Here is a 27,338-nt window from a genome sequence, read left to right on the forward strand (position 1 = left end):
CTCTATTTAGTGGAGTGACAAATCGGGAAAAATAGCTTATTTAAAGAGTTAAATGGACCGAAATCCCTCACGGCTGAAAATCTGCATGAAGATAGAGGAAACATTATACTTTCATTAAAGCCCTGTCATAGAGTTTTCACACGGTGCAGTTTTTTGTAAAATCGCGTTAAAGTGTGATTTTCGGATTTTTTTCTATTTCATTTTTTAACACGGGAACGTTTATTATGAATTTCCGAATGAAGATATCATAAAACAATTGGTATCAGATGAAAGAGTGATGTCTAAGCTTTTATTTGACATCAAACTTTAATATCATATAAACATTTAAATTGAGTGAATTGGACGATTTTCAAATGTATGTAACATTTTTTTCAATCTTACGGTACCGTCTGTCAAAGTATATTACATATCTTCTTTTTTTATTATTTCTTAAGACTTGAAATACACCTTAATATAATTTACCTTGTATAACTTAAAAAAAGTATACACAAGGGGCCTAGTGTTAGCAATGATCCATCATTTATGCATACATAAGTTGAAAATTCATATTTATTACACAGACAGAGTTTGCGTATGAAATATTTATAACATTCTACAGTAAATGAAATACATCAAAAGTCCCCAAAAGATATACTGCAATCTACACAACAATTTACCTTTACTTATAATTGACATTTAATTTTTTGTACTTTTAACACCTGGATTAAATTGTAATGTGTCGGTCAGTGATTTTATAGGTCAAATGCTCGACATGTCAATGCGTGCATTTTATATTTCTATCGTTGGATGTATTATGTTCTAAAAAGGAAAGGAAAGTAAGTACAAATTAATAAGTCACTTACTAATGTATAAGATTTATTATAAGTTTTATTTCAGCTGCAAATTTCTTTTTTGGAAGATAATGATTTATCCATAGATTCAATTAAACTGTCCAGTTCCCGATTTGCACATAATATCAATTGACTGGAACTAAAACTTTTAGACTGATATTTGATTATATTCCTACATTTCCAAATAATCCATTTAACTGTATATTCATAATCGTATTAGTTATGATATTGTACTTTTCGTTGTAATCGTACATTCCTAGTATGATAAGTTTTTCGCTCAATGGAATATATACTTTGTTATTCAGATCATTATATTTTTTCAGCGCATCAAAAATATGTTCCCAAATAACCATTATAATGTTACAGCTGTAAAAAAAGGTGTGTGAGAGTTTCGTTTTCTGTTTTACAAAAATGGCATTTGCCATTATTTGATATGCCGATTCTAAATAGTTTTTGCTCCGTATAGATAATGCTATGAACAATTTTCCAGCTAATTTGATTTGCTTTCCTAGAGGACATACTTTTATTTAAATTTATCCAGATCTTTTTCCACGGTAATTTCGAATTATACTGAATATTCCATTGTATATGACAGTTTGGAACTATATCTAAATTTAACGAATATTGGATTAATTGCAAAGATATCTCACTTGGGATTACTACTTTATTCTGTTTATCGTAGAATTCAAATGTATTTTAACCACTTTTGGGGGGTTCGGGATCAACTTGGACGTTTATTAGTCTGTCCTTGAACAATTTTGAAATAGCTAATTTCAGCCTTGTCCATTCCGAAATCCAGTTTCTTTTATCTTTAAGAATATTGTATATAAAGTTGTCGCTTTTGATATTTTTTGTTTCTTCATCCCAAATATATTTTATTGTATGAATTCCACTTTTCCGAAGTTAGCGAGAAAAAAAGGTTTTTTGTTGTATTGAATTTTCATGTTTCCAAAAAGTTGTTGGTTTAGGATATCTTTTTATTTATTGGACTTTATATACTTAAAAATGTTGACCACGTTTTAATTAAATCATGATAGTATTTTGGAAAATTTTCCATTTGTTATCCTCGTAAATCCGAACATTTTGCTAAAAAATTATCACAATTATATTTGATATCAAACTTCTGTAGCCACCATTTGGCTATTGTGTTCCAGTTATCGGTTTTAGATCTTAAAATCTTTTGTATACTTTTGATTTGTTTAAATTTAATGAACGAGTCTATATTGATCATACAAATTCCCCCTTTCTCTACTGGTAAGCAATACACGTCCCTTTTAATTAAATTAACTTTTCCCTCCTATATAAAATTCCATATGACATTGTTTTTTTCTTTTTTATATTTTTCAGGTATACCTCGCATTTCGATTTCGAACCCTATTTTACAAATGTTTTAGATATAATCAATGATTTTAATATTAAGACCCTGCCCTTCAATGTTAGGTCACGAGATTTCCAAACATCAAGACACGCCTTAAAATTACATATCTTAAGCTAGGTTCACACTGCCGATCAGACCAACTCGATCAATCTCGATCTAGACAAATTAAGCGATCGGGAGACTGGTCTGTCTCAATCGACAAGAATGTTCGGGGTGGTCTACATTGGTCTTCATCAAACTGAATTTCTACCCGAGAGTTTTTGACATGTCAAAAACATTCGAGTAATGATCCAGAAGGCAGTCACTCGAGAAGATATCGAGAATTCGTCGAGCAGCGGTCGAATGGATCGGGAAAGGATCGTGTAGCGATCGAGTTTGGTCGGAATACAAATAGTTTACCAATCAGTACTCGATCATTTCGATCATTTAACGTGGTGTTTCCGTTGTGTCGTTTGTTTTCTCTTATATTTGAGTGTGAATTCACATAACTATAAGACGTGTCACGGTACTTTTCTATACCAAGTTCATGTATTTGGTTTTGATGTTATATTTGTTATTCTGATCGGATTTTGTCTTATGCTTAGTCCGTTTCTGTGTATGTTACATTTTAATGTTGTGTCGTTGTTTTCCTCTTATATTTAATGCGTTTCCCTCAGTTTTAGTTTGTTACCCCAAATTTGTTTTTTTGTCCATAGATTTACGAGTTTTGAACAGCAGTATACTACTGTTGCCTTTATTTGTTCGACTAATATCATTTCCCGATCAACGACACCCTGTACGATATGTGGTCAAGATTAACTCGACCAATGACCGATCGCTTCATGATCACTGCGACTTCCATATTTTTTTCATCCGAGACCAACTCGACCAATACCCGATCTCTACGCGACCATATTCGACCACTCTTCGATCTCTACTCGGCCATACACGAGTATACATGGCTGCTACACGATTCTCTAAAAATGTGTGCAACTCTGATTAACTCATATAACTTGCTTCTGCAAAAATATATTGTCACTGCACACAAATTCCTCCATGTACAGTACGAGTCTGTACTTTGTCAAGGAGGTGTACAATTTTAAAAGAGAGAACACAGATACCAAAGGAACAATCAAACTCGAAGGTCAAACCAACACATAGCGAAAACGAAAGCCGACAAGAACACAAACAGAAGTGAACATAACACAACATAAAAAAAATTAAAAACATAGTAACACGAAACTCAATAAAACCTGAGATGATCTCAGGTGTTTCGGAAGGAAAGTGGATTCTGCATTTTGTCCCCAGAGGATTTTTCAAGAACTGAAAGTACTTGTGCATTAAAATTCATTATAAGACAACTGGTGACTAATTTAGCCTTCAAAGTTAGTGTTTAAGAACATCTCTATTATATTTTAGCTGTTTAATGGGCTATTTTTGTTTGACTGTCTGTATTTTCCGTATGTCAAGAAATTTTTGTAGTAAAAAAATAAGAAGATGTGGTATAATTGCCAATGAGACAACTCTCCACAGGGCACCAAATGACACAGAAATTTACAACTATATGTCACCGTACGGTCGAATGTTTACAAACACCTTTTTTCATACGCTTTTTGATTCAAATTTTATAAAACAAAATTGAGACAGTTTCAAAAAAGGAATTCTTAAGGGGATCGAAATTCTATTTTTGCCCAAATTTTGGGAAAATATGTGACATCTTTGCCCCCTTTTTCAATATTATTAGTAAAAAAAAGGCAGGTTGTTGCCATGGATACACCAAAATGAGTTATTTTTAATCATTCAACTACTGGGTATCAGATCTATGGAAAATACTGATTGCAAACATATAGTGCATATATATGACACAAACAGTAGGCTTAATTTGCAAGAAAGCAAGGAAAAGGGGATGGTAATATTTATGTATATTGCTATCTAACATCAGTACTTATTCAGTGAAAAGTCACATTTTTAAGAAAAGAGCAGTAAAACTCCAAGAACAAATCAGCGTTCTTCTCTACTTTCATGAAGTTTTTATAAACATTGGGTCCTCTTTGTTCAGCTCCTGCAAGTCTCTCATACTTTTTATTTTGCCATTTGATTAGGGACTTTCCATTTTAAATTTTCCTGGAGTTCAGTATTTTTGTGATTACTATTTAAACTGCCCACACAGTTGTCGCCTTGTCAGCCACTGCATCATCTAGATTTTTCGGCACCATTTGCTGTCTACCCCTTTTTGTTTGTTTTCTACGGTCTATTCAAGCTCCGTCACAACTATTTACCGGTCTATCTGAGCCCAAACCACCTAGCCCATCAATCCAACTGCTTTATTTCCATATAGTTGTTTAAATGTAAAAGTTTACCTAGACCTTGTGAACTACTGAATCTAACTACATAAACGGGGAACGTACGCGTGTCCATTGGACACATATAATGTCCAGCTTGCATATAACGTTATAAAGGGTCATTACTCAAGAATGGTAAAAGTGACACCATCCGAATTCGCACTTGATCTGTGTTTTATGGTATTGCGTTTCATAAAATTTGGTTGAGGCAAAATAAAATTAGAGAACGGGAACTTATTGTTTGGACGTACGTATACGTACTCACGGACGGACAATGGTAACAATTAAAAAAGTAAAATCACAAAAATAATGCCTCCTCTGCTGCATCGGGTGATATAAAAAAATCAGATTTATTTTTACTGAATTTGTACATACCCGACCAATGCCCGACTATCCCTACGACCCCTATACGATCAAGTTGATCTAGTCTGGCCGAGATCAGGGTGAGATCGAGTTTAGTTGATTTGGTCTAGCTAGTCGAGTAAAGATCGTGTAGAGATCGTGAATTGGTCGGAATTATAGAATATGCATCCAATTAGTGGTCAAGTTTGAGTCGTGATTGAGTCGTTAAGGAGTCGTGAATGGTCGGGTTAAGGTCGTGTACAGTCGGATAGCTGTCGGGTAGAAGAAGTATATATATCACCAACAGTAAATTTTCACACAAAAACGTGGAACAACCAATACTTAAGAAGTTTTGACATATTAAAGTTTGATAGAACATACAATATGTCAATGTGTCAATATTCAATCCGAAAAAGGGAATTTCGACCACTTCAGCAGCACGTAAACAGAGATATGCGTTGTTTTTAAGTGGATATACATATGACATCGGTTATAAAAACACTAACAAGCACACGAACGCAGATGCGCTTTCGAGAATACCACAGGAATCTACAGAAGCAGAGGGTGAGGAATTTGATGCAGTTGACTTTTTCATGTTAAAGCAGCTAGAACATTTAAGCTTAACAAACAACAACATTAGACGAGAAACTGCGCGTGGCAAGATTTTATCAAGAGTCTATGAATTAGTACAAAAAGGTTGGACCGTCAATGATGATATTGACTTAAAACCGTATTTCAACCGGAAAAACGACCTGTCAATCAGTCAAGGTTGTTTACAGTGGGAAATACGTACTATTGTTCTGACAAAATTTAGACAGCAAACTTTAGAACTGTTACATTCTGTGCACCCAGGAGTAGTGAAAATGAAATTCTTGGCAAGGAGCTACGTATGGTGGTCACGTTTTGATTCTGAAATAGAATCACTAGCAAAAAGTTGTTCCGGATGTCAAAAGCACCATCGTAACCCGAAACAGTCACCACTTCACCCATGGGAGTGGCCGTTAAGTCCATGGAAACGAATTCATATTGACTTCGCTGGACCATTTCTTGATCAGATGTTCTTGATTGTCATTGATGCTCTTTCTAAATGGCCTGAAGTTGTACCGATGAAAAGTACCACTTCAACACAGACAATTAGAGTTTTAAGGACTATATATGCGAGAGCAGGATTGCCAGAACAAATAGTAAGTGATAATGCAGCACAACTCGTATCTACAGAATTTCAAACATTTACTAAAATGAATAGAATAACGCATATAAAGAGCGCACCTTACCATCCTGCGACAAACGGACTCGCGGAACGCTTTGTTCAGACTTTCAAACAGAGCTTAAAGGGAATACGTTCAAAATTTCAATTTATTTCTATCCTTACAATGTATTCCAAACTCTAAAATATTTTGCCTGGTTAGTAGATGACAATTATTTTTGAATGGATAATGATTACAATACACTCTCGTTTGATACTACACGAAAATGTATACTTTAGCTACATTGTGTGATATTCCTTTATAAAAAATCAGTACACCCCTGATCAGATAGAAAGTATTGGTGTCGTCCAAAGTCTTCATGTAAAATGGTACAACAGTTGATAAGATTTGGCCAATGACTGCTTTAAAACAATAATAAAAAAAAGTCTGTGGTATAATTGCTATTTGACAAATCTCCACAAAAGACCAAATATTACACATACAATTACAGCTATAAGTCACCGTACGGCCTTCAACAATAAGCAAAGCCCTTACCGCAGAATCAGCAATAAACATTAGTTCTTCAAGTCATTGAATGCAGATCAATTAAAGATTATAAGAAATTTCTTTGTGCACCTGAAAATATACATGGGTTGATAAGATTTCTATGTACATTGTAACTATGCACTATCGCACTACAATGGTTTTGATTTGCAAGAATATGACAAACTATTGTTAGCGGGATCTTTTCAAAATCTATAGACTGTGAAGTAATTTTGTGTAGGATCTGTAAGTGACTTAAGGATGTACTTACTAGGTGATGTTTTGGAATTTGTGTCAAATGTTCGGACTCCTTGGTGTTTTTCCATACAATACAATGTTAAATATTTTGCCCCATAACATCCAATTTTTCATGTAAGACTTAATAGCTCATGAAAGGTTATTTACAAACATTTTAGAAGATTCTTGATTTTCTTTCTTTTGTTTTGAGACTCAAAGAATAACAATGCAAATATAAGGTAAAAGTCAGAGCCAGTCTTTTCTCGCCATATTTTAAATCTCAAATATCTCGAAAAGAAGGTCCATGACCTATCAATATTTTTAGCTTATCTTAACCCTTAATTGATGCTCTACCAGCTAATTTTGTAAATTTTAATTTCTTAATTTCTTAACTTTTACCTAACCTCACCTAAGTACATCCTGAAGAGACAGATATAAGAATTATGTTGCAGCCTCGTTTTGCCAATGAACAGATATCGAAAAGTTATTCCAAGGGTTGCATCATATCAAAATCATGACAGCTGTTTTATTTCTTAGATTTCCTCAGATGTCAAACATGATGAATTGAGATTTTAGACTGGAGGCGTTTCTTCAACCTAGGCGACAAAATTGTTTTTACCTTTTCATGACATATGCAACTTTTTAGTTATTGGACCCCTGATGTCTGGCACGCCAACAGCAGTTCGCGCTCTTACAGGATGCAACACGCCTTCTGTAATCGAAATTGGGAAAGGACAATAATTACAAGGGTTCGGGAAAAACATGCATGTATCATTTGTCATTCTAGCTGGTTCTTATATTCACACATATGTTGCAGTGAAAATCAGTTCACCGCGGATCAAAATGACCCCAGAAGCAATGGTCAATCAGTACATGGTGGTCTGAATAAACTCATTAGTATTGTCGACGCCATACAATGACATCAAACATTTTCTTCTTCTAGTATTCCGTTACCTTTTTAAATTGATGTGCATATTGATGTCTAGTGTTAATGTATTATATTTATACACAGACAGCAATTTTTGAAGCGTAATATCCCTGTGAATCTTTGTTGGTAGCTCACATGTATATCGGGTCTGAGTTCAAATGAGACAACTCTCCATCTAGGTCATAATTTGTAAAAGTTACCCATTATAGGTCAAAGTACGGTCTTCAAATCGGAGCCTTGGTTCACACCGAACAGTAAGTTCTCCAAACATGTATTAGTGTAAAACCAACAGTCTAATCAATATAAAAAACTAGAAACGAGAAACAATTATGAACCACATCAACAAACGACAACCATGTCTGTCGTTGTTTTATAAAAAAAAAAGGGGGGGACACATCTCCTCAATGTGCTATTGGTCTAGTACTGATTTATTTATTAGAATAAAAACAAACTTCATACACTATAGTGTCATGCACATGAAGACTAAATTTATAGTTCTAACATCATTTTAAATTCAAATAATCAGCCCAGAATTTTCATCATTTTTTGCATAACATCATGGACCGGGTGTTAACTTTACAGTTCTTATTTCTCGTCTGTTCTTTGTGGCATTTTAATAAACTTTCCCAAAAATATCTTTAAAGGTGGTCATGTTTTTTTACATAGCTATATCATAATTATGAATATTTTTTGTTGATAATTTCCGTAAATAAAACTATGTTTTTCATTTTCTTATATGTCGCAAGCGATGGTATGTATCACTAATATCTGGTAATCAGACATAAATGTGACTATATTTATTTGTGGAGCAATCCTAGCGCATGCTTCCATCGAAAACAAATTCTCATTTAACATGAAAGACTACCGAGAAATTGTGAAAAATGTCAAAAATTTTCGATTTTTTAACATCCTCCCTTTTGACCTTTGACCGCAGTTTTCAAAAATCTGCACCACTTTGACACTCTACGACACGCCTTAATCAAAGGATGTTATATATACCTACAAAATAAGACCAAAATTAGCCGTGAGTTATTTCGGTCCATTAAATTTTCAAATTTACCTTATTTGTCACCGTACTAATTTGGTTAATTTGATTTTGTTTGTAGGGATCCCAAACTGGTGTGGAGTAATCGATGGTCCGACAGACATAAGAGGTGTATGTAAGGTAAACGTGTGCTGCTTTTCATTTTTCTACGTAAAAATCCTACAGTTTTATTTGACTTTAAAGTCATATTATCAATATGGGACCCCTATTCAAGATCGTTGCTTATTGTAACACTTTGGTAGATACTGTCCTTGACCGACTCAAGTACATGATTCTTTAATTTATATTGAAAGAAGTTATAATTGCCTTTAGTTAATCTATGTGATGTAAAGCGTGGTTAATATCAGTAAAGTAAGAAGAAAGATACTTTAATTTTGTTTGTGTTAAATAAAATCGCAACTATTTCTTTATCATAAAGGAAATACTGAACTGCCATTCAAGTATATATTGTTCATCAGGATTGGATGTTTTTTATAAAATGTGCTGATTTTCAAGGAAAAGGTTCTAAAATTTTGTTTGCATTGTTTTTTCGTTATCTATGTAAGAAATAATTCAATGTTATTTACAATCAGTCATTATAAATGACTTAAGATAATTAATTTTATGAAAGATGTGAATAATATAAGGATAAAAATACTTTTATTTTTGTTTGAGTTGAATAAAAATGCAATCATATCTTCATTTTAATGAAAATCATGAACCGCCATTTGATTTTAGTACTTTTACACCATAATTGGTTGTCTTGTTCAAATAATGACATATATCACAAAAAATATAGAAAAATTGTGTTAGCAATGTTTAAATGTGCCAACATTTTTTGTTTGTGCAAATTATCAACCAGTATTTGATTTAAATTCTCTTTGTACATAAGTATTGGTTGATTTTTTTTATCAAATATGCTGAATTACAAGGAAAAGATACTAATATATTGTTCAAATCCTTACAAATATAAATATTTCTTCTTTCATATCAGAACAAAAATGCCATGTCATTTGCAATTAGTGATTATAAATGCCTTTATGTAATTCATTTATATAAGATGTGAATAATATGAGAATAAAGATACTGTAACAATTTAACTTTTGTTTGTGCTGAATAAGAATGCAATTATATCACTTTCGTAATTAAAATCATTTGTACATCAGGATTGGTTAGATTTTGGCACTCAAAATAATCAATAATCTAAATATTAACGAAAATTTAATTCTTTAGAACCCTATAGAATAAGTAAAAGACGCATTCAATACTTATAATTACATTTTTAATCTAGTAGTATGAAAACAAGTTTAACAAGTATATCAAGTTGTTCTGTTATTTACCTGTGCATTTTATTCTGAAAGCTCGTGTTACACGTATTATGAATTTCAATTCATTTCGAAATGAAGGTCAATTTTAGATACAGGCAGGATTGCTATAAGTCAAGCAAAATAATGTTTTATAATGAAACATACATGTAATCATTACATTATGATCAAAACACTTTGCAAGGAATGTTTAACGGGAATTTTTGATTTTTCTGCAAGCAAAACACATATCAATTTCTTTAATTTAACATGATACAATACTTTTACTTTGATATACAAGATGTTTTTGTTTTCTGAATTGTTTTAAATAGATTCAGGAAGATGTGGTTTGAGGGCCAATGAGACAACTCTCCATCCAAGTACTAGTAACAATTTATAAAAGTAAATCATTGTAGGTCAAGGTACAGCCTTAAGCACGGAGCATTGACTCTCACCGAAACTCCAGCTATAAAGGGCCCTCATAATTACTAGTGTGAAATCATTCAAACAGGGAAACCAACGGTCTAATCTATATGAAAATGAGAAACGAGAAACACGTATGAACTACATAAACAAGACGACAACCACTGTACATTAGATTCCTGATTTAAGACAGGTGAAAACATTTGCATCGGGATTAAACGGTCTAATGATACTAAACCTGCTCCCTTTAAAAAGCCTTGCTACAACATGAATGGATTGACTGTATTGATCTCGGTGAATTGCATGATTCATAGTGGTAGTTAAACAATTTGATATATACACTTAGAATTCGAAAATAGTTCTGATCTTATGACATGGTCCGAATAAAAGTTTAAAATTAGAGGAAATTCATTACAGACTAACGTTAAGTACAACTATCAGGGTGTGGTGTTCTTTAAACTTGAAGACTGTTCAGTAAAGCCCTTGTCATTACGAATCCACGACACATCTATGCACCACCACGACATTGACTCTATTATTTGGTCAAATCGCGGGTCATCTGTGATCGTCGTACGACAGTCGCACGATGTTTTGTCGCGTGCCTTGGGACGAAAAAAAAGACATGCACCTTTTTTGCTCTACGATTTTTTTGTGGCACTGTCTTGTGGCTGTCGTGAAAGTGTCTTCCACAGTCGTGCGAATGTCGCATGATAAACACATTGTCATGGGTACCAACTTAAACCATTTTAATAAAACAATCGCAAGACTGTCGTACGATAATCTCACGTCTGTCGTAAGAAACTCGTGATACAGTCGTACAATTGTCTCACGAATACCAGATTTCGTACGATGCTCGCACAACATTTATTGTCTGTCGTATGACATTGGTACGTTCGTCGTGTAACATTTTGTCGTTTTATTAAGCAGAATATAATTTGGCGGGAATAAATGTTTGGAAAAACATACCGTTTGCCGTTTAAAGAGGATGGCTATTTTACGTTGACTAGTCGTAGCTGATGTGACCACTCGAAATATTTTTTGACATCTTGCGCGAAAGTGCATCGGCAACGATATGTTGATACCGGGGCTTCAATGCTGAAAGATTATCAAAAGATGGAACCGAAAACTAGGTGGCATATTTAAGAAAAAATAAATATCGTTGGAATAAAGACTTTTGAAAAACTGCTGATGGAATAAATTTGTCATTGAACTTCTTTTAAACTGAATTTTACTGTGCGTAGCTGTTTTTTTAAATTGGTTGAAGGTATAGGGGGAGATTGATAAGTCACTAAACATGTTTAACCCCGCTGTATATATGCGCCGGTACCTAGTCAGAAGCCTCTGGCTTTTAAGTAGAATGAATTTTATTTCAGTTCATTTTTAAAATGTTATTGAGTTCAGTATGACGTTCATTTTCACTAAACTAGACTAAGTATACATTTTTGTTAAGGGGCCAGTTGAAGCCGGCCCCCAGGTGCGGGAATTCCTCGCTGGGTTGAAGACCCATTGGTTTGTGGTTGCTTTCTGCTCTTTGGTCGCGCTGTTGTCTTTTTCACACATTAATTACCCATTTACATTGAATAAGTTCTCAGGAAGGAACAAACATGCCTGTTTAAATTCGGTTTTTGTAGTACCGTTAACATTTTTTGAACTATTGTCATTAGATGTGATAGACAGACTTCAAATATTTCTTTTACTGAAGGGGAAACTTCTGTAACGAAATTTAAGAATTTGCAGACATATATATAACATTTAATCTGAAATATACATGTAAAACTTATTTTGGATAAAACCTCAATCGTGCAGAAATGTCTGTTCTTTCACTATGTAGATGCGGATCTATGAGGATCGATACAGAACAGTTTGTGGGAGAAGCAAAAGCAAACTGTGTTGTGTTAATCACTTTCTAGCACACTGTTATGTTAATCGTGAGCCGAACTTGATTTTGAATCTAGAGGAATCTGTTGAAATTCTCGCAAATGATAAAAACTATGTTAAGTGCTTTTCTTTAAGTATTGTTAGAAACACTGCCATTTTTATAAACAACGCGATAGTTAAAGAGAACAAAAGTCTGTATGCATAGGAACAATCAATTTAATGTTTATTTTTTCCGCTGTTAAATAATATGTTTTCATGTGATTAAGTTTGTAAAGTGACGAAACGGTCCAGAGAGCCGGTTGTTGTTATTTCACTCGATTATTGATAAAATGTTAATTATGATTAGAAACGTAATAATATAACAAAAAGTTTGTATTGATCGTGATTACAAAGATTACTGAGAACTGTATTATATAGTATTCCCGTGCATGTTTTCGTCTAGACCCATTGGTTTGTGGTTGCTTTCTGCTCTTTGGTCGCGCTGTTGTCTTTTTCACACATTAATTACCCATTTTCATTGAATAAGTTCTCAGGAAGGAACAAACATGCCTGTTTAAATTCGGTTTTTGTAGTACCGTTAACATTTTTTGAACTATTGTCATTAGATGTGATAGACAGACTTCAAATATTTCTTTTACTGAAGGGGAAACTTCTGTAACGAAATTTAAGAATTTGCAGACATATATATAACATTTAATCTGAAATATACATGTAAAACTTATTTTGGATAAAACCTCAATCGTGCAGAAATGTCTGTTCTTTCACTATGTAGATGCGGATCTATGAGGATCGATACAGAACAGTTTGTGGGAGAAGCAAAAGCAAACTGTGTTGTGTTAATCACTTTCTAGCACTCTGTTATGTTAATCGTGAGCCGAACTTGATTTTGAATCTAGAGGAATCTGTTGAAATTCTCGCAAATGATAAAAACTATGTTAAGTGCTTTTCTTTAAGTATTGTTAGAAACACTGCCATTTTTATAAACAACGCGATAGTTAAAGAGAACAAAAGTCTGTATGCATAGGAACAATCAATTTAATGTTTATTTTTTCCGCTGTTAAATAATATGTTTTCATGTGATTAAGTTTGTAAAGTGACGAAACGGTCCAGAGAGCCGGTTGTTGTTATTTCACTCGATTATTGATAAAATGTTAATTATGATTAGAAACGTAATAATATAACAAAAAAGTTTGTATTGATCGTGATTACAAAGATTACTGAGAACTGTATTATATAGTATTCCCGTGCATGTTTTCGTCTAGATCGAAGAACCGTACAAAGTACAATGTATATTCGTATATCATGTCATAAGTTATTAGTTGGTTGACGACTGTATTTTTAATCTAAAGATTTTTTGGCTATTCATCTATATCAACTACAATTTGTATCACATATAAAAAAGCAATGAATAATGGCATGCATATGATCAATAACGTAATAAACGGAAGCGGAACGATTTTATTAAGGACAGCAAACAGAAACTTATCCGTTTTAAAGCTTAAAGGGGCACTAGCTGTCAAATTTATGTTCACCAATTTGACTCAAATTCTCATATTTTATCTATAACAATATTGAACATTTTTCCAAACCGTCAAAAGTATAAAATAAATAATTTACAGGCCATGGTCTCAATAAGATTTAGTTTCGTTTCGTGTGAATTTTAGCAATGACGCCATCTAATTAAATTTCGAGTTGACCTTCTATGACCATATATATAAGCAATGTAAATATACACATAGATATTAAAAGATTTAGCAACTCGTGCAGTTACAGTTGGGTGCAGACCAAGCATTACATGTAAACGGGCCTTAAAAGTTAACGCGGCGTTTACTCGCGTGCACTTCATGTAAACGCCGCGTTAACTCTGCGTTAACTCCGAAATTTTAGTAGACATAAATAGTAAACGGGCGTTTACTTTCGCGTTTACCTCCGCGTTAACGCAAAAACCGCGCGTCTTCTAATTTTGTAAAGAGTAAACGGGCGTTTACTTCGCGTTAACGCGAAAAAGGCGTGTCTTCCAATTTTGTATAATAAAGTAAACGCCCGTTTACTGTTTGTAGTAAACGCGCGTTAACGCAGATTGTCCTCGTATCCTGGATACACTGACCTAATATATCACATGATAAGGTACATCAAAATATCCATCTGTCCATTTTCGATCAACATATTGACGATTGCATTTAATGAAATGACACCTCTTTAATTAATTTATTGAAAATTAATAATTGCATATAAGCACAAAATGGAAATTCGTCCTGGAACTGTAAAACCTACAAGACTTTCAGTTTACATTCGTGAGAGGATATTAAGTTTAAGAAGATCTGGCAAAAACATTACTGAAGTTAGAGATTTTTTTTTGCAATTAATAAATGTTTATATTTGTAATAAAAAGTGTTTTTGAATGTTAAGGTTTAAAACACAAATACGTAAAATATTAAGTCATTTTAACAACATAAATAAATGTACAAATGCACGCGACGATTATTTTATAATATACACAATTAGTTAACGCGAAAAGTAAACGCGCGTTTACTTTCAAGTGCACATAAAAATACAATTTAGAAATCTGTAGTAAACGCCCGTTTACTTTTACGTGCACGTAAAATTAAACTTGTGAACTCTGAAGTAAACGGCCGTTTACTACTGACTAAACAGACACAGAGTAAACGCGCATTTACTCGAGTAGACATTAGAAATTTCCATTTTGACCGCGTTAACGTAAATGAAGTAAACGGGCGTTTACTAGTAAACGCGAAATTTAAAGTTAACTAACGAAATATGTGCACGCCGCGTTAACTTGCGTTTACTTTATGTAATGCTTGGTCTGCACCCGATTTTAATAGGTCTACTCAATTTTGTATTATAGATTAAAAATTTATGTTTATCGTCTTTTTTTCTTAAATAAGAATGATTTTTTGTGGATCGAATCAGTCGATCAAATTATTTACCTGTGTTTCACTTTCAATGTTGACATTCTTTTCCTTTAAATAACCGTACACGGACAATACATGCACTATTCTATCTCTTTCTACGGGGTTAAATTGGAGTTCACATGAATACAGGTTTAACGAGGTCGAATTATTCACTTGCAAGTGAATAAGTCAATATCAATTTGTATTATCTTAATTTGACAAAGTTGAACCATTTTAGCTGCTAAAAGTGAATTATAATTTCACTATTTCATTTTCATTAATGATTGAACAAAAAAATCATATTTTAGATTTTTTATATATCTCGTAGCTAGTGCCCCTTTAAAAGGCAAATGAACAAGAGTTTACAGTTCCATGCATTTAAACAAAGTCAATATGATGCTGAAATTATAAACACCTGCTAAATGAAAAGGAAAAATAGTATTTACCTATTGAGATTTAATGTGTATTCATCATTGTTCATATATGCTATTGTATTTACAAAAATAGCAACCTCAAATTGCAATGTTGTAGTAAAACCTGTAAACGTTGACAAATGTGTCGTAACAATGTATATGCATATAAAAACTACAAAATAAAACATGGAAGTTAAAAAAAATTAATTCAATACACCAGTTCTATCATATATACACGTCTTTTTGTATTATTCATAACTGCACTTCGTGTGTTATATCCGATGCAATATTAAAATATCAAATGACGTCATTCTGAGATTTTTTTATTGTTTCATGTTATGCAGTCTACTAGACAACAAACAAGCTGTGTCTACCGATAGACTATAAACCTTACAATGTCCAACATCTTATATAAAAGTGAAACTTACAGTGTACCTCAATATATTTAGTAGTAGAAAGTGGATTTTGTAGAACACCATTTTCAGCCTGGCACTCTAAAACCTTTAAATGATAATTTTTGGTAGCAATAAACGTTAGAGATGTTGTCACTGCTGTACCAGCAGTAGTTGTAGAAATACCAGTTGTTATTTCCGTGGCGTCGAAGAACCATTTCACAGTCGGTGTTGGACTTCCTCTGTCAGACGTGCATGTAAATGTTATCTGTGAATTAAGAACTATGACTTGAGGTCCGTCGATAGATGGTGGTCCAGGAGGAATCTGAGATGAAGCTTTAAAAACAATTGATATCGTTAACATGGAGTTAAGTTAAGTTCATGGATTTGTTAATTTGCATTCATATATAATAGTAATTTTATTTCTTAATTCCGAATAACGATCTGAGGTGAAATCTGTTTTGAAGTTATGATTATAGTTAATGTCATTAATTAAATGAAGTATATAAAAAGTGAAGTAAATTAGAAATTAACTTGAAATAATGTTTTAATAAATTTAAACATAATTAAGCATAAAATCATTTTCAGTACTCTTACATATTAACTAATTGCATAAGTGTTTCGACAATTTAATGTAAATTAACAGTATCCAGCTATGTTTTTTTTAATGTGTTATGTCCGTTCAACTGCAATTCATGTTTTGCAGAATTGACTCAATAATGACTAGCAGTGATCACAACGACGAAATAGCTCTCAAGTATGATTGTACCTTAAGGAAAGTGCTTTCATGTACTTCTTATTGGCATTAAACTGAAGTACCATGAAACAGACAACAAGGTTGTTTTCTCATACCTATCATGCTTGCAGTTTAGTTATCAAAAGTCCAGGATTACAATTGTGTACGCCAGACGCGCGTTTCGTCTACATAAGACTCATCAGTGACGCTCATATCAAAATATTTATAAAGCCAAACAAGTACAAAGTTGAAGAGCAATGAGGATCCAAAATTCCAAAAAGTTGTGCCAAATACGGCTAAGGTAATCTATGCCTGGGATAAGAAAATCCTTAGTTTTTTCAAAAATTAAAAGTTTGGGAAACAGAAAATTTATAAAAATGACCACATTATTGATATTCATGTCAACACCGAAGTGTTGACTACTGGGCTGGTGATACCCTCGGGGACGAAACGTCCACCAGCAGTGGCATCGACCCAGTGGTGTAAATAGTTATCAAAAGTCCAGGATTACAATTGTGTACGCCAGACGCGCGTTTCGTCTACATAAGAATTTCTATTTTTCCGCTCTACAGATGCTTGTAATAAGGAGTATGATTGCCAATGAGACAAATATCAACCAAATGAAGTGGATTTGAGCAGTATATTTGAAAATTGAATATCAGAACGTAGAACTTCAAACAAACAAAAATGTAAATTATCATTTTATTTTATTTTCTAATGTGCTGAAAATATAATTGATACACAATATAAAGAAAAATGTTAAATAGTTTGACAATTTGTCAACATCTGGTTTAATTCCGTTAAATTCTTTCATTGAAGCAAAATATCAATTTGGCATTTGACTAAGATTCTGTGTTGTTCATCTAGACAAATGTACTGCGAATATCACTGCAAATTTTTTTCAGTTTCTTTAAACGCCTTACAAATTTTTGTAAAACACGAGTATGTATAAGCTAGCATGTACACTTTTGTTGGAATTAAAATTGAAATAGTAGCAACTTTTATATAGGCGAGTTATATATTTCAAAAAGACTCCTAGTTGAAGACTTTAATACACCCAACTAAACCATGGCTTTAATTTATATTGTTCGAAGTTTTATATTCTGGACTTTCTGTTTTGTCCGCTCTGAAAATAAATTTATGATGCAATATCTTTTGAATCTAGGTCAAAAGTAAAAAAAAAAAAAAACATTGCAAATTTTTGCCGATTTATCATTATGTTATTTTTATGTTCTTTCGGAATAACAAATTTCAAAATATCATATTCCATATAAAACTGGTATACATTTCACTAAAACAAACAAATACCAAGACGTAAATTGCATAATTTTGACAGTAACAATCAAATTCTAAACAGATATATCATGTTAAGGAGGGGTATTTGTGAAAAATACCAGTCGAGAGAATGTTAAATTTTGCGAGCCGTAAGGCGTGATAAATTCATTCTCAAGACCACGGCGGTGTTAAAAAAAACACGATATTCATTTGATAACAGTAAATTGGTGAAAAATACTGGCTATCAACCAATCAAAACCCATGATTCTTACATAAGGTGTAATTATTCAAAAAAATCCTTTCTTAAGAAAATTATACTTTGAGATAAGAATTTTAATTCGGGGGATCGATATTCATATTCAAGTTAAACACTTAATAAGGGTTTTTATGTTAAGGAAATTTTGTTCATCATTTTGGTTTTCCTTGTTTTAAAACCTCAATAAATATGATTTGTCTTATTTTTAACAAAAAGTCTAAGTCAGTAAAAGATTTAATCAACCATTGTTATTAACTGCGTGTAAATATGCTTGAAAATTAAAACTGTTCTTACATAATAAATTGGTTTTTTTTCAATATTTACACTTATACATACATGTAGTATTAACCAGTTGCCACTGAAACAAGAAAAACTATTCGAACGTTGTATTCAGTTTCAAAAAAGGAAGTAAAATCAATAAAAATACTGAACTTCGAGGAAAATATAAAACGGAAAGTCCCTAATCAAATGACAAAATCAAAAGATAAAACACATCAAACGAATGGACAACAACTGTTCAATCAATTTCAGATAGATATGTTGTGTATCTCTTCACATGACCCTACAAGGTTTTCATTTCGAATGATTATTTGCAATGTTTAAAATCTACAATGTATTGGTTTTAATGTGCATACAATATTGGATCTATTGTATTTAAGTATAACTCCACCTTAGAATCATGCAATATGAAGAAAAAGTGATTTACCCTATGTTACCAGTATGCTAGATATTTGGTTATGTGACATACTTTGAGTAAAAAATAATATATTTTCAACCATAATTGTTAATGACTACTATTAATGTCATTTATACCCTAATAAAAATTCAGATGGGCATGTTTTTCTCACTAGATAAGTAATGGAAATTTGATGGATGCTATGACATATATCTGCCGTGAGCAGGCGAGTTGTAATATACGAAAGCCGAGAAGGATCATTCATAATTCATAATTCAAAACTCGCAAATCAAGAAAGATAATCCTGTTGAATTGCAGTTGCAATCCAAACACATCAGGGTGAACATGTTATTAGGACGAACGGACCCGATATTACCATGATATATGTAACAGGTAGACATGCTAGAGATCAATTTACATTCACATACTTTCTATGTTACTGTCATTAACACTATACATCCTTCAACAATGTGTTAATCCATACTGTATAGTATAATATAAATAACCCAGAAATAACAAATGTAAAGCATTCCAAACAGAAAACTATTAAACAGTCTGATTTATATCTATTTTTTGTATGTAAAAAACAAATGCCGGTATGATATATACATAATATATACAACATTTAGTTAGTACATGTACATATGTACATAAACAAAGGACAACCACATGCACTGAATTATTAGGTCTTTCCACTTTTCTGTGGAAAGACCTATTGTTTTTCTTCTGATTATTTTTTTTTTTTTTTTCTTCCGCCTAATTTTGTTCTTGCGATAAACATTTGTTTCGCAATATGTCGCTTAGATATTTGGTATATGATATCGAACAGTTTATGCGCTTTTGAAATTTACCCTGCGTATACGAATACTTTTCTTTGTAGGAGTTATCTCCCCAAACACTGTTTTTCTTGTTAGCGCATCTCCTTCGCAACCGTAAAAGATTATGACAAATTTATTTTACAAAATTGCTCGTTATATCCTTCGCATGATTTGTCCTATTTTGACCGAAGCGATATGACCGCTCCATATGAGAGTTATTTCCCCTTATGCATCTGATATAAGTGATATGAATTTCTATCTTATAAATCATAAGTGATAGAGACCTAGGATCTTTTGATATGAGGTCCTTGGTCCCAAAAAATGAAAATTAGGTCAAGGTCAAAGGTCAAGGTCATATTCTAATATTTGAATTTGGCTTATTTTCACTTATATCCAAAGACTGTATAAGATATCAACAAATTATTTTTACTAAATTGTTAGTTGCGACATGTCGTAAGATGTAAATTTTGATTGCAAGCGTACATTGAATGTAAAAGGGAGTTTTCTCCCCTCTTGTATATAAAAATACGCGTTTGGTGATATAACTCATTAACTAAATATAATAAAGACCTATGGTCTTTTGATTTGAGGTCCTTGGTTTATGACCTTGAAATTGATCTCAAGGTCATAGCTTAATTTGACGTTCTAGATTTTGACCTTTGCTTTTATTCTATATGTATACATGATAAAGATATACAACTTTTAGAAAAAGGTATCAAACCATTTAACCTTGTAAAAAACAACCGGAAGTGACCTTTTGTAAACCGGAAATAGCTATTTTTTTGTACTTTATTAATATAAAAGTATATAGAACCAGATATTTTTGGAATCAGTGTCAAGTAAATATTCAAATATAATCGGAAGTAACATTTTTCAAACCGGAAGTAACAAATTATCTCCCTTATTTAAAAAAAATGTATGGAAACAATATATTTTTGGAATCAGCTTACTTGGAGCTATCATTTGACGATTGAAATGACATTTTAAACTTAGTTTCACAACTTTTCATATCAAAATACATTGTTTTGATGGAAAGACCTTCAATTGTTCTCTGAACAATTGGTTTTTAATATGTATTAATTTTTGTTTGCCATTTACATGTAGTTGTATATTGGTAATTTATGGATGCAACTACACAAAGACAATGAAAGACCAGGACTTGGATTGTATGAATCTTTCAGAAATCTTCAATATCTTGATTACTATGTCATGATGTCTCTGCATTGTGAAACTATTTTTCTTAATATGTCATAGTGAGCAACTGAAATTATACATACATTATTTTGACTTTGTTTGTTATCTATCACAGTGGACATCACTGACTCTATATTACTCTTTATAATTACTGTTGCCAGACTCACTTTTAGGAATCTTGGAATTGCATTTGTATTTCACTTTTTTTCCTATTCCTAATTCAGCCAATATATATACAAAAATGTGTTTTGACAAAAAGGTATGAAGGTTAAAATTGAGAATGGAAATGGGGAATGTGTCAAAGAGACAACAACCCAACCAAAGACACATGATGGAACAGACAGAAGGTCACCAGTAGGTCTTCAATGCAGTGAGAAATTCCCGCACCCAGATGTGTCCCTTAACTGGCCCCTAAACACATATATATATTAGTTCAGTGATAATGAAAGCCATACTAAACTCCATATTCTATATTTATTTATTTTTTGTTTAGCTTAATTTAAAAAAACATATGAATATTTATTATTAATCTGTTTTTAAGGTACCTATTACAAGTCATCCAGTGTCATTTAAAGTTACTAAAGCAGAAATTTAAACCATGAAGAAAGTGATACATTGTATACATGGTAATTAACCAATAGACAATATGTTTTAAAGATATTCTTATATCAGACAACTAAGTTGTCAAAACAAGAAGAGAACTGTTAGTAGATTGTGCCACTTTTGTTCTCTTGTTCATATTTTTAAAGTCTTTTTTTTCAACTGAACTAGTACTGATCCTTTTGATTTCTATACACACATTGTAAAAGTACATTAGATTTCAACTAGGCGGAAAACGTTCAATTTCATTGATATGAAACTTTGACCAATATATAAATGTATATATATCATTTGTAACTCTATATCATATATGTATAAGTTGAATCAATGTGCTTGTAACTTTGGATAGAGTCTCATGAAATAGTGAAAATCACTGTATCCGGGTACACAGGTACACAGGTTTGTCAATAAATGAAAACTTAAACTTAGCAGAACTTAAAATACTAATACATATATTACAACAACACTTTAAAGACTCAATTTTTTTTTTGAAAACTTGGATCAGATAAACATAGAAAAATATGTTTACTATTTATGCTGATTGTCTACTTTCACTTTTTCCTCTACCAAAGCAATTAAACAAAATTTAACGGTTTCAAGTTTTGATGTCACATGCTTGTTGAGTAAACAGGCGTTTATAAGTATGACATTTGATTCCTGTGATTTTTATTCTTACAATTAATTTAAACATGATCATACATGTACCATTATTAATTTAAAATTGAGAATGGAAAAAGGGAATGTGTCAAAGATACAACAACTCGACCATAGAAAAAAATAAGCAGCAGAAGGTCACCAACAGGTCTTCAATGTAGCGATAAATTCCCGCACCCGGAGGCGTCCTTCAGCTAATTTTCATGTATTATAATATTTTCATTTCTGTTTTGTAGATTTTCTAGAGGAGCTACATTTTGAGTTATATAACAGACATAGAACTATCACAGTCACATATTACATGTATAATGTCTTGGAAGCAGCATTTTATAAGATATCAATAAGACAGTGGACATACTACCCTTTTGGGTGAATTATAGCCTGAAGAAGTTTTGATCTGACATTAGGACTAGGCCATACAATTTTTGCCCTAATCCTTCAAGTGGTTTGTTTAGAAGGGACAGAATTGGCTTATGTGTGTCTGCATCCTTAAAGGAAAAGACTTGATTGACTATTTGTAAAAACTAAATTTTTATAGAATTATAAAGAAAATAATGCTAACTGATTTTTGTATTGCCTGTGAAAAAAGAGCTCTATATATGGGAGACTTAAAGATTTACTGACTACTATCTGGCTGCAGAAGTGTAATCTATTTGTATAAATTTTTATATTTTAGAGTGGAGAAGACATGGGTGCTTCAAATCTTTTTTGCAGATACCTTATGCTAAGAAGTTTCCTTCTGTCAGGTGTCCCTTTTCCTTGACAACATTTCCATGTTTAAACAAAACCATAAAAAATATACCTACCAGGTAGTTTGATCTGCTCTTGACCTCATTTTCATTATTCATTGGTAAATGCTAAGTTTTGTGTTTTGGTATGTTTTTCAATTATCATAAGCAAAACAAGATAAAACTACTTTAGTGTACTGAATTCGAAGTGAACAATTGTTAGGTGTACATGTCTGTCTGACCTTGACCGCAATGGGTCATTGTCATGGACCTTTAAAAATGTTTAGTTGATGAGATACATGTGTATTCTGATCCTATAGAGCAACTAATTGGTTGTCCTTTTTAGAAACAGTGTTGAGCTTTATCTTGAACCATTACTACAATATTGATAGGGTTTATACCCCCTTTTCTTGTCCAAATTACACATTGAATTCTCTAGACAAAAATTAAGGAATAAGTTCATTTTTTAATGATTTAAAGATTAGTTCTTGCACTACAAACATATCTGAAAAGCTTTCATTGATTAAATATAGAGCTTAATCGTCAGAGTTAACATCCAGGAGGAGGGGGGTGGACAAATATCTTCAAAGGGTTGTATGAAAGATTTAAGTATAGCATCAATATTTAATATTTTTATTCCTTACAATGATTTTGTACAGAAAATGATAGTTTGAGCAAATATTGTTTAAGTGATTTTAATCGAAGATTTTGTAAATCTAGGCATTTGTCTCTATGACGACCAAATTTCCGTCTTTTCATTATTTTGAATAATTTGATGTTACAATGTATGTATTACATGGAGAAAATTTTAAAAAAAAAATGCTTGATTAAAATTTTATCATTATAAAGCATACATTTATCAAAAATGTGTAATTTTTAAAATCTGTGTGTTCTGTTTCCATGGGAACTGGTAGTTTGATTTGACATTGTTTGATGATAATGATAAATAGGTAACTGTTTTCTTTACTTTGTTTCAATATTTATGTGTTATACATGCTTAAAAGACACAATCAAATGAATTGTGCTATAAATGTACATGAAAACAATTTAGCTTATTGTAAGAAAAAGAATACCAAAAAAAATGAGACAAAAAAAAAAAATTTCTGAAAAATCTAAAGGAGGCTACAAACGATTATTTTTGATATGTTATAGACAAAGGTCCAATGAATAAATGCAAACAAACATGTTATCCATAGGACCCTGCTCTTGGAAGAATTTGAAAAACGTAATTTTCACTCCTTTTAAGAAAATGAAAAACTGCAACAATCGGTTGCCATGGAACCAAGAGTTGCCATAGTTGCAACTTCTGTTTATCAACTTTAATTTTAGAACAAATGTGGAACTATGATCATGATGATAACATGTATTTGTTTTATTGAAATTAATTAGCAGTTGATAAAACAATCTGTGATGAAAAACAGAAATTTTAAAGATTATAGGTTGCACTTTGTAAATACAGCTGTTGCTCAAAACACGCCTCTTTTGGGGAGAAATTGAATATTCATAGAAAATTAATTTTGTTTACATACTGGTTCCCGGTTATGCTCTCTGTGTTCCATATCGCAGAGACAGAACTTGGGAATGTTACCAGTAAATAAACACGTGGTGCATATGAACTTTCAATTCTAGGATAAGATTTTTTTCAAAACTTCATAGTAAAAGTGGTACAGTTTTAGCCGTAACAGGAGTTCCTATGGGAAATTGCATTGTCAATATTTACAGAAATGCAACCTTTAGGACTGAAATTAAAGGGTTGTTATGGTGCCATCGTAACCATAGCAACCAAATGTACAACACATGTGTAATTGTTATTTTCTTTAGTTTTTTATCAAAATAGAACATATGAAGCCCAAACAAGTCAATTTGACAACTATCACTGTATCGCCCTCTGCATGATTCTAAGGTGGAGCCATACTTAAATCTACTTATCAGATGCCTTTTGACAGTAATTCGCTTCTTAAAACGTGACTTGTTTTTTCAAGAATCTATTGTCATGAAATTATCAAGGAGGAAATAACGTATTCAGAATGTTTTGTATGGATTTCATATGAAAATGTACATGTTAAATTAGAAATAATTCTGGAGTATACCTTGTTGTGTTTTGATTTGAAATCTACTTTGATAAAACTTTTAAGCGTTAAATTCTGTGTTCACTAACGGAAATTCAATTTTCATCAGATGAGATTTAATTACGTAAAAGATTTCAAAACGGGAATGCAAATATGAGATATAGTGTGAGTTCAACCAACATGTTTCTGTTGTTTTAAATGTGATTTTGAAAACATTAATTATTAATTTCGAGATCAAACTAAGATGGACTTAAGGTAGCACAATACAAAGATTTTTTTACTTCCAATCACTAACCTTTGAAATGCTGTAACTTTCTTATGAATGCATAGAAAATAATAAAAGAGGTATATATAGATAGATAAAAGATCAATCTTTTAAATGAATGCAATATTTTTATTATGCAATTATTATGTAATCAATTATTATGCAGTTAGTGGCAAAATATGGGTAGGTTCACTTGAATGAATTTAGCTCTAGCATCTCTTTAACTATACAGAAAATTTTAACCAAATCTTAATCAACACTTCATGGGCTTCAAAAGGGTGTCTCAGATTGTCTCTATGGTGTTCCATTCTCTCATAAATCTCTAATTAGTGTAAACATCCTAACCAAATAAAAGAAGAAAATGTTTAATTAGGTGTAAAATTTGTTCTATACATTCTATCTGAAATCTGAGACACTCTTTTGTAGATAATGGCCATAGGAACAACATATAATAAAATCAACCCTCTAGGGATACACATGCAGAAGCTAATTTCATTTGAAAGTGGAAATTTGGTGAAAAATATTTTAGACTCAGTTAACATTATAATTGGTTACATAATTGTTGCATAATACTAACATTGTATTAATTTGAAAGAGTAATCTGTTAGCTATCCAAAACTACCACTTTTATAAATTTTCAAGCATTATTAAGAAAGTTACAGCATGTTAAAACTTGGGAGTTGGAGTTATAAAATCTTTGTATTGTGCTACCTTAAGATGACAGATATTGATTCTTACATAGTATCACTGCATATCAGTTGGATTCTAAAATTAAGTGAAGATAAAAATGGTAATTAGATAATCATTCCAAAAATCATTTCAACAAATTTGGAAAAAACTCCTCTTGTATTTTTAATGAATTAAGACGGATATTAAAGACATCGATAATAACAAGTTACAATATGTACAAGACATTTACCAGCAACTAATCAAAAATTAGATTAGTGTAAAAGGATGAAACACAAATTTCCAAAAAAACCGGAAAATGATAATATCAGGTTTAACAGAAAATAACTCGTAGGATAGAGGAAAAAGCGATATTATTACTATGAATGATATCATTGATGGGCAGGGTAAAATCTCTGAAAGTATTATCCTATCTAAACTTAGATATAAACAAAATTGGATTATGTACAAGACAATAACTCACTTCATGAGTACAAGAGAACTTTCTAAAATGTCAAATTTAAAAGAAAGTCATAAAAAACAGTTTTTTATGTGGGAATTTTTTTTTTGACAAAAACTAAGATAATTTTGTTTTTACTTTTCAATATCTCACTGATAAATATTTGAAAATATTCAAATAAAACTTATTCACTACATTCCACCATGTAATGAACTAATAAAAAAGTGAAAATTACTGAGAACAACTTATATAAGCATTGTAAAGAAAAAGATGACAATAAACATTTTTTGTCAATTGCTCATTTAATACATACTTTCTAAAAATAGTAGTGAAATCAATGAGCTCCCTTGGTATAGACTAAACCAGTATCAGTCTTGACAATTTAATAACAGGACACAAAACTGAAATCCAACATACTTTGATATTTGTTATAAACTAACAATAATATCATTTTTATCATATAAAGCATTAAAGAAGACAAAAAAACAACATTTTGAAATTTTTACTGAAAAAATTTCAGATACTATTGAAATGATTTTTTTTTTAACAACAATAACAGTAAGATAATCTTAGAAACAAGTAGATTTATTATAAAGTATCAAATAAGTCACAATTAAATCAATTTTAGATGTTTTGAAACAATACTTATATAACAAATACAGAATATTGTAAGCAAAATTGTTAATTGTTTACAAGCCAAATATATGGTCATGTTTGTTCACAGGTTCAACCATGCATGTCGGCATGTGTTTAAGTTATGTCTGTAAGAATTATCAACCATTCATAAGTAGCGACATGAAATATATTGTTTTTTCATAGATTTCATTAC

General features: G+C 31.7%; 1 protein-coding gene across 1 annotated transcript in view; it reads right to left on the reverse strand.

The window, feature by feature from the left end:
* The window catches only part of LOC143080083 (uncharacterized), a 45,116-nt gene that overhangs the window by 13,732 nt on the left and 4,046 nt on the right, over window positions 1-27,338 (reverse strand). Inside the window, exon 2 of the mRNA XM_076255759.1 lies at window positions 16,149-16,448. Coding sequence (XP_076111874.1) covers window positions 16,149-16,448 — 300 coding nt within the window. The remainder of the gene's footprint in view (window positions 1-16,148; window positions 16,449-27,338) is intronic.

Source organism: Mytilus galloprovincialis, chromosome 6, assembly GCF_965363235.1.
Source record: "Mytilus galloprovincialis chromosome 6, xbMytGall1.hap1.1, whole genome shotgun sequence".
In the NCBI taxonomy this organism is placed as follows: domain Eukaryota; kingdom Metazoa; phylum Mollusca; class Bivalvia; order Mytilida; family Mytilidae; genus Mytilus; species Mytilus galloprovincialis.